The sequence below is a fragment of the Plecotus auritus genome (assembly GCF_963455305.1).
Source record: "Plecotus auritus genome assembly, chromosome: 9".
Classification (NCBI taxonomy): Eukaryota; Metazoa; Chordata; class Mammalia; order Chiroptera; family Vespertilionidae; genus Plecotus; species Plecotus auritus.
The window spans coordinates 229,781-246,191 of NC_137783.1; the positions used below are offsets into that span (position 1 = coordinate 229,781).

Genomic DNA, 16,411 nt, shown 5'->3' on the forward strand with positions numbered 1-16,411 from the left:
CTGTTTCAGTTTAGATCTCACCTATGCATGAGATCATATGGTTCTTAGCTTTTTCTGTCTGACTTATTTCACTCAGCATCATTTCCTCAAGGTCCATCCATTGGTTGCAAATGGCGGTATTTCATCCTTTCTTATGGATGAGTCGTTGTGTATATGGACCACATCTTCATTATCCAGTCCTCTATCGCAGGACACTTTGGTTGCTTCCATGTCTTGGCCACCGTGAATAATGTTGCAAGGAACACAGGGCGGGATTTCTACTGAGGCTTCATCACGTAGGCTGATTTAAGTCTTCATTTTGCTCCCAGTCCCTCCCCTGCTCTGGAGAATCGGGGATCGGGCTGAAACTCCAAGCTTCTCATCACCTGGTCTTCCGGTGACCGGCCTCCATTCAGGACCCACCCAAGCACCCACCCATGTCGCCTCATTAGGATAAAAGCTGTTCCTGGTGCTCTTATCACGTAGGTTCAGGAGCTCTGTGCCAGGAACCGAGGGCAGAGACCAATATATATTTCCGTTCTCTCACACTTCCCTCCTGTGTGGGCTCAAGTCCCCAATCTAGACGGCCAGGGGTCTGATCAGAAGGGTTGTTTTTTCCTAACAAACCCAAGTGCAGGTGGTACAGCATCTCACAAAAGGCAGGTGCATTTGAGGCATCTCCTCAGATGCTGGCTGGGCAGTGGGGGGTCATTACAGTTTCCAGGACTCCTGCGGCCCCTGCCCCCCAGGACAGGGTAATCCCATGAGCACCTGGGTCAATAAGGGCTACGGTCTTCGTAGCTGTTTCTCAAACGTGTGCGTTGCATAAGAATCTTGCTATCGCTTTTATGTCCTCGTAAGGCCTTTGGAAGTAAAATGCAATTATTTTTCATAAAAATGTTATCTTTATGTAATCCTGCCCAGGCTCCTACCAGCTCCCCGAACGGGGATATGGAGCAGGGTAATTTCTCCCTTCTGAAGTCTTGTTCTTATATTTATGTTTCTGATCGTTGTGGCACATCATCAAGACGGGAAACGCAAAGGTTGTCCTGGGGATTGAAACTGCTTCCGATCTTGGTGACAGTTCGTAACTCTCTCTAGGGGAAGGAGTAGCATCTAATAAGAATTTTTCATTGAGTCGTGCGGGGTGAAGGGGTGGGGGCATGACAGAGTGGCTTCTGTCATTTCAAAGTCCTTAATCCTCCCGGGCAAGGCCTTGCCCACTCCCAGGACCACAGGGTTGACCAAAGGGCAGCCACCTTCTCCCCGCAAAGCCCGTTCTCCCTGCCCCTCATCCTTCCTCAGGACCTTGTGCATTGTGCCCAGGTGGGATTTTTTTTTTCCCCAAAACACAATCCTCTTTGAAGATGCAAACTGGTGCCACAGCAGGAGTTTATTGTCTGCTTTTTTTCTGTTTGCATTTCCTGCCTCTGACATTTGCTTTCAGGCTAATTACAAGCACTTTAGTTCCTTTCCCTTTTCTTCCCCATTGCTCATTCTCAAACAAGACGGCACTGTCACTTCCATTCTGAGATGGACATTTCACCTGGTTCAGGTAGCTTCAGTATCGCCCTGCCTAAAACAAGGGGTCAAGGGCATGACCTTTGGTGACCAGGCATGTCCTTCTGCCCCCAAGGACTGTGGCCTGTGGCAGGAATACCTAGCAGAGACAGTCATGTTTATATTCATTCAGTCACCATGGACGGTGACTTCCCTCCGTGTTAACTCCATTCCCATGGCCACAGGCCTGCAGGGGCATAGAAACAAATGGGCACTTAGCAGTCCTGTGACTCCGTTCCGCAAGGAATTCTATGGTTTTTTCCTTTCCTGTTTAGAAATAATTCACAGTTGGTGGTGGTTTTGTAAAAATACGTTTTTATTGATTTTTAGTGAGAGGGGAAGGGAGAGGGATAGAGAGATAGAAGCAGAAATGAGAGAGACATCATTGGTCAGCTGCCTTATGCATGCCCCCTGCTAGGGATGGACCCACAGCCAAGCATGTGCCCTGACTGTGAATCAAACCAGCAACCTCTTGGTTCATGGGTCACACCACCTGGGCAATTCATTTTTTTAAGGGCAGTGTTAACCTTCAGTAAATAATTGACTATCTGAGCCTCTATTTCTCATCCATAAAACGAGACCATTATTATATCAGGACCCAAATCATTTCCCCTAAATTATCTAGTTGAGTTAATTGATATTTTTTAGGCTGTGGAATTATTGCCACCAATAATTGCAATGAACTCTTGTCTTTAAAAGACATTTTAAAGGAATTATTGGTGTGAGATTCAGATTTCAAGGATTCTGAGAATTCTCTTCAACCCAGCAGAGGCAGACTTTGTCTCCTACATCAGAGCACAAGTATCTCATGGCCGAGGTTTTAGAGAAGTGAGATTTTTTTTGAAAAGTTACTGTGCATATTGAGTCTACTCTGCAGTTTTCATCAAGATTTTTCCTTGAAATTTGAACTCTGGCTGGGTCGCTACATCGGATGTTAATGAACTTCTGTGGATTTCATGAGGAGGAAATCACTGCCTTGCCGGGTGCTCCGTCGAGTGGTTTCACCTGTAGATGCACCGTACACCCGCCTTCTCAGATTTGTAACAGTCTTCTTTCACCCTCTCGTTGAAAGTGAAACCCCTAGAATACTAGTGCATAGAGCTTGTCAGAAAAAAAGGAAAACGGAACAAGCATCTTAGTTAGGCTAAACGACGGATTGAGAACCTGTGAAATTAAAACTATAATTGAGACACTGATCATATCAAGGGATTTGGGGCCACGGGGGCATGGAAACAGGTTCCAAAAGTGAAATCTGTTTCTAAGGAATCTTGGAGAAAAGCAGGCATGGCTCCTGGCTGTCTGTCCCTCTCATCTCAGCGAGAGCTTCGGCGTTATGCAGAGTGGGATGGGAACGCTATCTCCGGATTCGCCTCACGAGCCTTCAGGTTCGTTACTTTACCAGCGGGGATGGATTTGCACCTGCTGAGAGCCCTGAGGGCTGCAGCATGATGCGATCTTGAGAACCTGGCTCTGGAATTCTCTCTAAGCAAGCATTGCCGTTACGTAACTCAGGAGCGCAGATTGCACGGTAACCCTTGCAAAGGCTTTTCTTTCAGGATGGAACTTTCCAGACCTGAGGCTGTGCACAGCAGTGGCTACTGAACCAGCAATGTGAGGAGCTTGGTCAATAGGTCCCAAGCCCTATGCTGGCAATTTACAGTCCCTCACAGCCTAACCCTCAGGGTCACTCTGTGAATGGTGTGCTACCACCATCGTACAGATAAGGAAACTGAGGCCTTGAGGGGAGCTCACAGGTGTAAATGGCAGAGCTGAGTACCACACCTGCTTGGTGTGTCTCAGGAACCCATGCTCCTCAACAGGATGGATGGATGGATAAATGCATGAATGGATGCATGGATGATGGGTGAATGGATGGATGCATGGATGATGGGTGAATGGATGGATGCATGCAAGGATGGATGGATGAATGGATGATGGATGGATGGATGGATGGATGGATGGATGATGAATAGATGGATGGGTGGGTGGGTGGGTGAATGGATGGATGAATGCATGAATGGATGGATGGATGGATGATGGATGGATGGATGGATGGATGGATGATGGATGGATGGGTGGATGATGGATGATGGATGATGGATGGATGGATGATGGATAAATGGATGAACGAATGGATAAAATAAAATAGATTTGGTCACATGCAAGCCTGGGAGGGCATTCTCATGGTTGAGAGCTTCATACCAGCCTGGTCCTAGCAGAGCACAGGTCGCCTAGATGGTGCCAGTGCCATCCTGGGGGAGAGCACGAGGGCAGACAGGGTCCAGGTGCTCTGCATCCCTGCGCCCACCACCTGCCAGGTAACCCGCTGTCTCTCTTCGGCAGTTGCCTTTTCGGGACTGGGCTTCACGACGTTCTACCTGGCCGGCAAGCTGCACTGCTTCACAGAGAGCGGGCGGGGGAAGAGCTGGCGGCTGTGCGCCGCGATCCTGCCCCTGTACTGCGCCATGATGATCGCGCTGTCCCGCATGTGCGACTACAAGCACCACTGGCAAGGTGAGCCCTCCCTCCCCGCTCTGTCCAGGTGCTGCTCCTCCTGCTCCCTCTTCCTGTTCTGCCACCCAGGCCAGTGGGACGCCCTTCTCCCCTCTCCCAGGGGCTCGTGCCAGCAGCGGCAGCGGTGAGGCAGCAGTAAGGGCGGCAACCCCCAGCCGCACAGCCTCAGCTCTGTCCGCCCCGCCCCCCCGCCCCCCGTCACTCGTTAGGAGCAGCAATGCTTATGGCGTGGGGAGCTGTGTTCCTCCCACTCACTTATTAGGGGGTAACCAAGGAGGCTCAGGTTTGCAGCTGGAGAAGGGACGACCCGAGGCCTTGGGCTGCCGCGGAGGTGGCGCGGGGCAGCGGCCGGACGGGACAGAGGGGTGGTTGCTCTTCTGTGGTGACAGCTGCCCAGTGTCCGTGGGCAGGGCCACCCATCATGACGAGAACTCGCGTGGAGCCTCCGGGCGTCAGCAAAGCCCGAGCGGCTCCTTGTAGGTGTCCGTTAACATGAATGTGATGAGGCTTTTATGGCTCCATTTCTGTTTCGATTTGAGCCGCTGTGCCCGGGGTGGGAGTTCCTCTTGCGAAGTTCGTCTGGCTTCTGATTACACGTTCACGTCGAGTAAACAGCCATCATCGCCCAGGCCTTGCCCGGGGTCTCCTGCGGCTCCCCGGCCCACGGGCAGCCTCGCTTTCCTGCTCCTCCAGGGGACCCTCCCCTCTGCTTCCTGTGGTTCCCCCTGGTTTCTCTGCCTGGTTCTGTGTCCACAATATTTCCCGAATCCAACACCTGCTTCCCCGTCCAGTGCACACCCCCGTCGCTTGTGGCCTGGACCAGCCGTGGGCAAACTACGGCCCGCGGGCCGGATCCGGCTGTTCTATCCGGTTCTCTTGCTCTCCCCTCGGCTCCTTTACTTTGAATTTATATTAGTTCACACAAACACTCCATCCATGCTTTTGTTCCGGCCCTTTGGTCCAGTTTAAGAACCCATTGTGGCCCTCAAGTCAAAAAGTTTGCCCACCCCTGACCTGGACTATTGCGATGCCTCCCTGCCAGGCCCTGAGTGGTGGGTGCGGGGTCTAAAGAGATGCAGACAGTAGCCTGGGGAGCCAGCGGGGGCCCCCGCTCGTGCTGAGGGTTCACCTGAGCCCAGGAGGGCCCACACCGGGAGCCTGGCCAGCCTACATCCTGCAGAATCACCGACCCCGCCCTCGGTGCCAGGTGGCCTGCCTCCCGTCTCTCAAGTTGGCTAAGCCTCTCCTTCTTCTGGCCGGAAGCCTGCGGGGCCTCCATTTCTCACTTCCGCTGGTCCCGCCCGGCCAGGCCACCCCAGCGGTGACCTCACAGACTGCACGTGTCCCTCGTGGCAGGTGCCACATAAGAGCTTCAAACACCTGCATGGGGGCTAAGAGGAGTGGGAGGCCCAGAGTCAGCCTGCCATGTGGCTGGCAGAAGGGCAGGCCTGAGTGCCGGCTCAGCCCTGGTTAGTAGCCACCGAGGTTGGAGGCTCGGGGAGACGTCTGAGAGAGAACAGTGAACCCGGCAGCCAGCCCGTCCCTGCCCCCGGCACCTGGAGCAATGGGGGAGGAAGCAGTTCTCCTCGGTCCTTCTCGGTTCTCTCCGAGGGTCTAATTAAACCGGCATGAGGTAGATTAACATGAGGAAATGGCCACGTTTAATTACATGCGTATGGGAGACCCACATCCATGAGAGCGTTGGAGGCCCCACATACATGGCAGATTCAGAGACAGAAAGGAGAAATGAGCTGTACGTGACATTCTGAGCTAAGGATGAGGTAAGGCACCTTGACCTTCAGAGCGGAAGGGGGAGGGGGAGAGAGAGGCCTCGATCACTGCCTCCTGCACCTGCCCCCCTCCCCACTGGGGATCGAGCCCACGACCTGGGCATGTGCCCTGACTGGGAATCGAACCGTGACCTCCTGGTTCATGGGTCAACGCTCAACCCCTGAACCCCGCCGGCTGGCCTCAAGGACGCATTCTGAAGGGATGTGTAAGGTCCAGGAGTTTGCAGAGCCACCAAGTTACTCCTCCGGCGCAGCTTCTCTTCCCGGAGGCTGTCAGGGCCCCACCAGCCGGCCGGCTCCTGGAACAGGGGCTCCCCGGAAGACCCACGTGGCCCCATTTGAAGGACTCGTCACCGTAACACCTGTCCCGGCTTGCTCTTTCCTGCCTAGATTCGTTCGTGGGCGGCGTCATCGGCCTCCTTTTCGCCTACGTCTGCTACCGACAGCACTACCCGCCTCTGGCCAACACGGCGTGTCACAAACCCTACGTCAGCCTCCGGGTGCCAGCCTCGCTGAAGAAGGAGGAGGTGCCCGCGGCCGACAGCGCGCCCAGCCTGCCCCCGGAGGGCGCCACCGAGGGCCCCGTGTGACCAGGGCTCAGGAGGTGGACGTGAGCTGGCCCCTCTCCCACCGACGTCGTCACGCGCGAGGTTCTTGCCACGTCCCCATCCGTGTTCCTCCGCTGCCTCCTGTCGCCGCTGGCTCCCGCCACTTTAGATGCCGACCTTGCACGTCCTTGGATTCGCAGAGGAAGGACACGGGACCACCCGGGAGGGAGATGGGCGAGAGGCTGGGCGGGCGGTGCGTGCGGTCGGTTCTGCCGCCGGGGGTTCGCTGTCGCGGCCACTTCCTGTGTCTTCATGGCTGTGAAACATAATAAACTCCCACGTGGAAGACAGAGCGGCTCGTGGCAGGGGCGTGGGTTTCACAGGCGGGGGAGGGGCGTTGTGCTCTCCTGCAGACCCACTGACCCCACTGACCCCACAGCATCCTCGGCAGGCGGCCTGAGCCCGTGGCATCGGAAGTGGCTCGGCGTGTGGGGGCCCAGAGCTACCCGCACCCCGAGCTGCCGGTGAAGGCAGAGCCGCTCATCCCAGCTCAGCTGAGGGCTGTGTGGACGGGCCCTGCCCTCCCCCGGCCCCCAGGCCCTCGCTCTCGGGGACAGGTGGTTTTCTTGTTGGTCTGATTGCTGTCCTACCTGCCTCCTGCGGCTCCTGAGTCAGATTCCGGGACGGGGCGCCCTCACCCCGGTGACCCTCGGGCCCCGTGGCCGGGAGCCCTGCATCGGCCTCCGTGGTCCCCGAGGGAAGGATGGGGAGGAGGCTGGTCCGAGGGTGACCTCTCCCAGGGAGGGAGCGTCTCCACAGCGACAGTGTGTGTCCACCTGAGCCCCGGCCACAGCGACAGGGCGCCCCTCACTTTTGGTTGGAATTTCACAGTCGGCTCGCTGTGCGCTGAGGGACTGCCATCGACCCCTCCCCTCATCCGGCCCATCAGTAACTCTCTGGGTCCTGCCTTCCGATACAGCTCGCACGTCCCCACCCACCCCACCCCACCCCACCCGTGTCACCCGCTCTGTGAGGCCTCCTGTCGCACCGGAGGGTATATTTGTTCCCCCGGGTTTTAGAGAGAGGGAGGTGAGAGAGAGACATTGATGTGAGAGAGAGATCGGTTGGTTGCCTCCCACACGTGCCCAACCAGGGCTGGAGATCACATCTGCAAGTCACGTACCTGCCCTTGGCCAGGAATCGAACCCGTGACCCTTTGGTCCACAGACTCTGCTTCCTCGAGAAGTTTCCTTCGCTCCTCTCCTTCCGTTGGTTGTTCAAGTTTCACTTTTTCTAAAAATCATAAAAACAGTCACACGCCGCGTGGCCTCCTGTTTTCCACTTCTGTCCGTTTTGAGATCCGTCTCCCCGATATCCCCCCGTGGGGTCTCCTGGGGCCTCTCCCCTCTGCTCACGTGCCTCCTCTCCGATGCGCTAACGCTGCACGGTTGCTTCTGCTCCTGTGGCCCTCCCTGCCCATGCCCCCCCACCCACTCATCCCCCCATGGCCCTCCCTACCCATGGCCCCCCCACCCACTCATCCCCCCATGGCCCTCCCTGCCCATGGCCCCCCTACCCACCCATGTCCCCCATGGCCCTCCCTGCCAATGGCCCCCCCCACCCACTCATCCCCCCATGGCCCTCCCCGCCAATGGCCCCCCCTACCCACCCATCCCCCCATGGCCCTCCCTGCCCATGCCCCCCCTACCCACCCATCCCCCCATGGCCCTCCCTGCCCATGCCCCCCCTACCCACCCATGCCCCCCATGGCCCTCCCTGCCCATGGCCCCCCCTACCCACCCATGCCCCCCATGGCCCTCCCCGCCAATGGCCCCCCCTACCCACCCATCCCCCCATGGCCCTCCCTGCCCATGCCCCCCCCACCCACTCATCCCCCCATGGCCCTCCCGCCAATGGCCCCCCCTACCCACCCATGCCCCCCATGGCCCTCCCTGCCCATGGCCCCCCCTACCCACCCATGCCCCCCATGGCCCTCCCTGCCCATGGCCCCCCTACCCAGTCATCCCCCCATGACCCTCCCTGCCCATGGCCCCCCTGCCCACTCATCCCCCCCATGGCCCTCCCCGCCAATGGCCACCCCTACCCACCCATGCCCCCCATGGCCTTCCCCGCCTATAGCCCCCCCACCCACTCATCCCCCCCATGGCCCTCCCTGCCCATGGCCCCCCCTACCCACCCATGCCCCCCATGGCCCTCCCCGCCCATGGCCCCCCCACCCACTCATCCCCCCCATGGCCCTCCCTGCCCGTGGCCCTTCCCTGCCATGGCCCTCCCCCTCCGCTCCCGTGGCCCTCTACCCCCCCCCCTGCACCCCATGGCCCTCTGCACCCAGGTCCTTCCGCACCGGCAGCTGCTGCTCAGCTCCACGAGCCTGGGGTCTCTCTCCAGGTCTCAGCTCAGATGCCCTCCCCACAACGTGGGGGTCCCACACAAAGGTTTTTCTTTCTTTTTTTCTTTTTTTTATAAATGTGGCACTTTTTAAAAAATATATATCTTTATTGATTTCAGAGAGGAAAGGAGAGGGAGAGATAGAAACATCAATGATGAGAGAGAATCATTGACCGCCTGCCTCCTGCACGGCCCCTACTGGGAATCGAGCCTGCAACCCGGGCATGTGCCCTTAACCAGGATTGAACCTGGGACCCTTCAGTCCGCAGGCCGGCGCTCTATCCACTGAGCCACACTGGCGAGAGCCAAAGGTTTTTCTCTCATCTTCTACTAAGTTCCTTCATGTCACAGGTATGGCATTCACATGTCCTCACGGTGAACTGTGCTCCTTAAAGCTTATATTTTAAGGTCCTGACCCTGGGTGCCTCAGATGGGATGTCATTGGGTGGGTCCTCACCCAGCGTGCCTGGTGACCCTGTTGAGGGGTCCGCTGGAGAGAGACGCTCACAGCGGGGCGAGCCCGTGAGGACGGGCGTCGGCGAGCGCAGAAGAAGGGCCAGAGCAGACCCTCCCCGGAGGCCTCCAGAGGCCCCGGCCCCGCGGACCCCTGGGTCTCGGACTCCCGGCCCCAAACGGTGGGACAGCACTCAGTGGTTTCCGCACCTGGCCCGCAGCCTGGACACACGTGCGTTTCTCCCCCTCTGCCTCCTTCAGCCTGTCCCGGGGCCTGGCACACGCGTGCGTTTCTCCCCCTCCACCTCCTTCAGCCTGTCCCGGGGCCTGGCACACGCGTGCGTTTCTCCCCCTCTGCCTCCTTCAGCCTGTCCCGGGGCCTGGCACACGCGTGCGTTTCTCTCTCTCCGCCTCCTGCAGCCTGGCCCGCAGCCTGGACACGCGTGCGTTTCTCCCCTCTCCGCCTCCTGCAGCTGGCCCGCAGCCTGGACACGCGTGCGTTTCTCCCCCTCCGCCTCCTTCAGCCTGTCCCGGGGCCTGGCACACGCGTGCGTTTCTCTCTCTCCGCCTCCTTCAGCCTGTCCCGGGGCCTGGCACACGCGTGCGTTTCTCCCTCTCCGCCTCCTCAGCCTGTCCCGGGGCCTGGCACACGCGTGCGTTTCTCCCCCTCTGCCTCCTTCAGCTGTCCTGGGGCCTGGCCCGGAGCCGGGGCAGTGAGCCTGGCACGCCGCTGAGTTAATGATGGGTCATCGTTTTAGTATTTTTCTCACCATTATCCCTGCAGGGTCGGCTCCTCAGGTTGAGGCTCCTGCTCGAGCGACATGTAGAAGCGAGAGAAGGCCCACTTCCTGTCCGCGTCGTGTCCCGGTCACAGGAAGTCTGTCCTTCTTCTCAGAGGAGAGGGCATTCTCGTGGCGAAAGTGCATCAGAGGCGCCAAGCGGTTTCGATCGGCTGCGGGGAGAGAAGCAAAAATAGCAGCACGTCCGCCAAACCCAGGTACCGCGAGGCGTGTTTGCCTCGAAGAAAGCGAGCAGCCAGCTTAACAGCAGTCTTCTCCTCTCAGCCTTCTCTTCTTGGCCCTCAGACGAGTTTACAAAGCAGGTGCCCGTCCGCCCTCGTGGGATACGGTTCCTTACAGTGTGGTTCCCGAGGCCTTTGAGGAGCTGCTGGTGGAGCCGCAGGCCCGGGAGCGAGAGGCGGGTGCCCGAGAGGCAGGTGCCAGGAGGCCGGGGAGGGGGAGGCCGGGGAGGGGGGGCCAGGGGGGCTCTTACACCCTCCGGAGGGCCGGCGGGGAGGGCAGTCACACGCAGCGAGAGCAAACACTGCGTCTAAGCGGCGAGACTTGAAGCCGGTGCCCATGATCTACCCTTCGTGCACTCGGCTCTGCCAGGTGCTGGGCAGTGCAGCTGCCGCCTGAGAACAGTCACGTGTGGGGACGACAGGATGGTTGGCTGGCGGTTCGGCACCGGTGTGTCCTGGCTCGAGGGAGCCTTCTCGGGGCCCTCGGTCCTCCCTCCAGGGCGTCTCCCGCGTGTCTGTGCTGCTGTCTGTGACTCCGGCTCTCGCTTCTGTCCGCGGCCCGCGCGTCTCTGTGCCTCCACGTGTGAGTCTCTCCACGTGTGTCTCTGTCTCCCTCGTCGCGTCATCTGCCTGTGCTGTGCTGAGGGCCTGGGTGGGAGTGGAACGCGATCAGCCTTCCCTGCGCTGTAGAGTGAGCCATCCCTATAAGTGGGGGTGCTCTTTCGTACCCTGGGACCGGAGAGGAACCTCTCAGACTTTGTCATTTCCCTCAGAAAGACCTTTGAAATCTCTACCAACATCTGCAGACTCCTGCCCCCCCCCCAAAAGGTGGGGTACAGTGCTGGATGCTCGTTGGCTGGTCCGTGAAGGTAGGATAATTCAGGTCTGCCTGTTAAGCAAGAAGGGGGCGAGCACAGCTTTGGGGGTGAAGGTAGCTGCTGCTTCTTGATTGCCTTCAGTGCCATGTTTTGGGGTGACACACAATTTTGGGGTGACATGATTTTGGGGTGACACACACTGGCTTTCTTCAGGCTCGTGAGGCAGTGAGGGTGGGGCTTAGGAGTCTGGCCAGAATGTTTGTTCCCTCACACTCACGGCCCTTGTGTCTGAAGTCAGGCCGCTGAGGGGCGAGCGGCCAGAGCAGACGTGGCGGGAAGTCAGGAGGCAGAGGGGGGAAGACGACGGCCGGCAGTCAGCGCTGTGCCCTGGCCCAGCTCCTCCACAGCCCGCCTGCTGCCTGAGCCCCGGCCGCTCTGCCTGGAAAGGCCCTCCAGACGCTTCCGTCCGCGACGTCCCGCCTCGGGGGGCGGGGGGGGGGGGTGTCTCCGAGGGATCCTGCCGACAGGGAGCGCCCGAGTCCTGGGAGCGACTCGGAGCCGAGAGAAGGGGTTGCCGTCTCGTGGCCTCGTGCGTGGCTTCCGGGACAGCCTCTCCAGCTGCTTAACAGTCAGAGTAACAGGATCCGACAGTCTCTCCAGCTGTTTAACAGTCAGAGTAACAGGATCCAGGACAGTCTCTCCAGCTGTTTAACAGTCAGAGTAACAGGATCCAGGACAGCCTCTCCAGCTGTTTAACAGAGTAACAGGATCCGGGACAGTCTCTCCAGCTGTTTAACAGTCAGAGTAACAGGATCCGGGACAGTCTCTCCAGCTGCTTAACAGTCAGAGTAACAGGATCCGGGACAGTCTCTCCAACTGCTTAACAGTCAGAGTAACAGGATCCGACAGTCTCTCCAGCTGTTTAACAGAGTAACAGGATCCGGGACAGTCTCTCCAGCTGTTTAACAGTCAGAGTAACAGGATCCGGGACAGTCTCTCCAGCTGCTTAACAGTCAGAGTAACAGGACACGTGGGGTGGGGGGGCCTCAACGTACTTAACGAGCTTAGAGATGGTGGCCCCTGGCCTTGATGGAAAACCGAGTAACAGTCTTCACACGTTCACGTTGGCAACGTCCCCCGTGAGTCACCAGTGGTTTCATATGAAGAGTCAGTGAAGAAAACATGGAAACTTACACGCTACCCAGAGTAATTTTTAAATACGTATTTATTGATCTTAGAGAAGAAAGGCGAGGGAGAGAAACATCACTGACGAGGGAGGTCGTGGGTCGGCTGCCTCCTGCACCCCCTGCAGGGCCTCAAGCCCACAACCGGCCTGTGCCCCTATCGGGAATCGAACCAGCGACCTGTTGGTGCACAGGGCGATGCTCACCCACTGAGCCACACTGGCCAGGGCTCTTGCATTTCTTTGAGTTTCATTTGCTCCTGGTCCCCTCGGGTCCCCGAGCCCATGGCCCTGCACTCCCCGCGGACGCTCGGAGCCTGTGGAGAGGAGCGTCGTGTGGTTGACCTGTCTCCTCGTCGTCCCGGTGGTTCCTCCGCTGGTGGTGCAGGCTGGACGCAGAGCACCCGGCACGCTGGTGGAACCATGCCCCTCAGCCCAAGTGCGCACAGTGGGGCTGCGGCTGCCATTCCATCTGACGCCTCCAGCCAGTTCCACCTGCTGTTGGTCCCCATGATGGCACTTTGGAAAATGTAGGGAGATGGCCGTCCACTCCCTCCAAATACATGCATGTACTTAGACGTGCACATACGTAAATCCACTGTATGTACATAGACACACACATGTAAATCCACTGTATGTACATAGACGCATGTGCACATAAATCCACTGTATGTACATAGACCTGCACACATGTAAGTCCACTGTATGTACATAGATGCGCACACGTAAATCCACTGTATGTACATAGACGCACGCACACATAAATCCGCTTTGTATACATAGACGTGCACACGTAAATCTCCGGTTACTCTGATGTGCTTGCTCTGAGGGGAATGCAGTCTTGGTGGCGTGTTTCCCGTGGAAACAAGAAGAAGGTAGGTGAATGCACGTCACTATCTCGAGCGACAGGAAAGCACATCAGCGCCTCTTGTGAATGTTGTCACCGCGACGGCCAGTTTCCCGCAGACGTGGGGGCGGTTGCCTCGTTTCCTAAATGACACCCCCCCCCAGGAGGTGGGGGCCCCCAGGCTTAGATGCGACTTGATGGCATTTTTATGAAACGAAGCCAAGTCTGAGTCCTCGGCCCCCACTAGAGCCCAGATGGCAGTTTTCCTTCTGCCCCTGCTCTGGCACCTGCCGGCTAGGACGGGCGACTGAGCGGGCGGGAGAGGGGCTCCTGGTGAAATCTTCGCGACCGAATGGGGCACCCAGGGGAGGAAGACACAACTTGGCATAACGTCCCTCAGAACAGAGCACCCAGGCCGCCGAACAGCCTCCCTCTGCGCGTCCTGCCTCCACGCCCGGGAGCTCCTGGTTGGCGTGTGGGGGCGCGCTCCTCGGTGTGCACTCGCTGTGGGGCGGGTGGGCGAGGGGCTGGGAGGCCGTCTCCTGAAACGCCCTCGCTCCCTGGAAGGTTTACCGCGTGTCTCTTCTCTCGCCTCTGTCTCTGCCGGCGAGCCCAGCCTTTCGCTCCTCCTCGCAGAGCCTGCCAGCTGGTCTCTGAGGATCGGGGGGGGGGGGGGGCGGGGGGGAATGTTAGTTAATTAGATGTTGGCACATCAGACGGTCGGCAAACAGGAGCGCCTTCGCGTGCCGCGCGTCTGACGGGTGAAAGCAGTTGCTGATTACGAGAAGGGAAATTTGGACAAAAACACACGTAGGAATGTGTGTCTTCTGTTCCACGGACCAGGGCTTCGTCAGGTCAGAGGCCCAGCCAGGACTTTGCACTGTGTGGGGGCTGCGCCCACTTCACCTTGTTAAGCATCTGCATTTTGCTGCCTCCTTCACAGAGCGCTGGGCCTGGCCAGTGTGGCTCAGTGGTTGGGCATCAGCCTATGAACCAGGAGGTCATGGTTCAGTTCCCGGTCAGGGCGCATGCTTCTTAAGAACAGACAAGACCTTTTTATTTTTTTAAATGTATTTTTATTTATTTCAGAGAAGAAGGGAGAGAGAAAGAGAGAGGTTGTGGGCTCCATCCCCAGCAGGGGGCGTGGAAGAGGCAGCTGATCCATGATGCTTTCTCATCATTGATGTTTTTGTCCTCTCTCCCTCTCCCTTCCTCTCTGACGTCAATAAAAATATATTTATTTTTAAAGTGATAACAGCTTCCTTCGCGACGGCATCTGTTTCGTTTTCCCGCGGGGAGGGAATGGGGCAGCCCCCCTCCTGTTCTCCATCACAATTAAGTTCACCCTCACAGCTCCGCGGGGTCCTGAATCGAGTGAATTGTACGGTGGTGAACGGGAGATGGATCTGCCCTGGAGACCATCCATGGAGACTCCCCATCGCTCAGCGATGCCTCCATGGGCAGGTATCTCCTCCCTGGTCCTCCTCGGCCCCCGAGGACTTCACTCAAATCTCAAACATTAATGACCTTGCCCTGACTGGTTTGGCTCAGTGGATAGAGCGTCGGCCTGCGGACTGAAGGGTCCCAGGTTCGATTCCCGTCAGGGGCATGTACCTGGGTTGCGGGCACATCGCAGTAGGGGGTGTGCAGGAGGCAGCTGATGGATGTTTCTCTCTCATCGATGTTTCTAGCTCTCTGTCCCTCTCCCTTCCTCTCTGTAAAAAATCAATAAAATATATTAAAAAACAACAACACATTCACGACTTTTCTGTTTTCCTACCAGTATTGTTTGAGACATTGCCTGATCCCCTGCTTGGGGTCATAGATTTGGGGGCTGTGAGGGACCCTAGAGATGATCCGTGCCTTTACTGACGGAAGTGAACTGAATTCCCGAGAGGTTAGTTTATTGCTCAAGGTCACAGGGCCCAGAACCCAGGTCTCCTGATACCCCTCGGAGCCTGTGCCCTCCAGCCGTCTGCCCAGGAGCAAGGTCGGGAATCGAACCGTGACCTCCTGCTGCATCACGGGACGCAACCGCGGAGCCACGCCTGGACCCGCCTCAAGCACTTCTCGGGGCAGCAAACCTGGAATATAGGTTACACCTCCGCTCTGGGCTGTGATCTTTCTCTTTGAAACATCAAATGCCAACGTCCCCGTTTCTGCCCTGATTTGCTCTGTAAGTGGCTTTATTGGATGATTTGCCAGCGTCTTTACGGAGAGAGCTTTAGAATTTTAGTGTCATTTCGGGGACACAGTTCCGTATTTGATGTTCTATGACTGGCTCTCTCCAGCGACTGCAGTCACTCAGCTGTGTCCTCCCTTTATAACACGAGGACTGTTCACGCACAGGCTGTCAGGATGCAAGCAGGACCCACTGAACTTTGCTCCTGGGGGAAGCCATGCAGGGTCAGCAGACAACTAAGGTCTTTTCTGCTCTAGCCCGGCCAGCCTGGCTCAGTGGTTGAGGGTCAGCCCATGAACCAGGAGGTCACAGTTCGATTCCTGATCCGAACACATGACCAGGTTGCAGGCTCGATTCCTCGTGCGGGGCGTGCAGGAGGCAGCCAATCCATGATTCTCATCATTGATGTTTCTCCCTCTCTCCTTTTCCCTCCCCGTCTCTAAATCAATGAAACGTCCAGAAGACGCTTCCTCAGATCTCTCAGAGACTGAAGGCATTGCCAGCTGATGTCTGCTCTCCTCTCCCCGATCGGGGAGCAGTGAGGGGACATTTTCTCTGCTGACGCGTTTAGAATGGTAATTGCTTCCACACCAGGCAGTTTTATGAAATCAAATAATGAGCAAGGTCTTACATTCTCTGTTTCCCTTATATTTCATGAGCTTAAAATATTTCTATTGAGAATTTTATTTCTTATGCTGCAACTTTAATGATGCCATCAAAGCGCTCCCTTTCCCCTGGTACCCGCTGCGTGTGTTTGGGTGTGGGACGTCATCTTCTCTGGCCAAGCTAAGAGGAAGCATCTTAAAATGTTTGCTTTCCTCTAAAATGTGAAACGGGAATTTCTCCTGGGAGAATGATGGGCGCAGCTGACATTCAGGGGTCTGCAGGCTTCTTCTGTGGAGGACTAGGTAGCAAATCCTTAAGCCTTTGCAGGCCATACATTCCCCGCTGCTCCAGCGTCACCCACAGACAGGACCCCCGGGAGAGGAGGGCTGTGTCAGCACATTTTTTGTGTGGACATTGAGATCGGAGTTTCATTTACTTTTCACACGTCATAACGTATTATTACTATTTGCCTTTCCCCAGCCGTTCAGAGATGCCACGAGC

At 57.3% G+C, this 16,411-nt stretch overlaps 1 protein-coding gene across 2 annotated transcripts in view; it reads left to right on the plus strand.

Moving 5' to 3' along the window:
• PLPP4 (phospholipid phosphatase 4) overlaps positions 1 to 6,740 on the plus strand; it is a 43,666-nt gene extending 36,926 nt beyond the window's left edge. For both annotated transcript variants that reach the window (XM_080641748.1, XM_080641749.1), the window contains exons 6-7: positions 3,883 to 4,053; positions 6,234 to 6,740. In XM_080641748.1, coding sequence (XP_080497874.1) covers positions 3,883 to 4,053; positions 6,234 to 6,433 — 371 coding nt within the window. In that variant the 3' untranslated portion in view covers positions 6,434 to 6,740. The remainder of the gene's footprint in view (positions 1 to 3,882; positions 4,054 to 6,233) is intronic.
• The last annotated feature ends 9,671 nt before the right edge of the window (positions 6,741 to 16,411 follow it).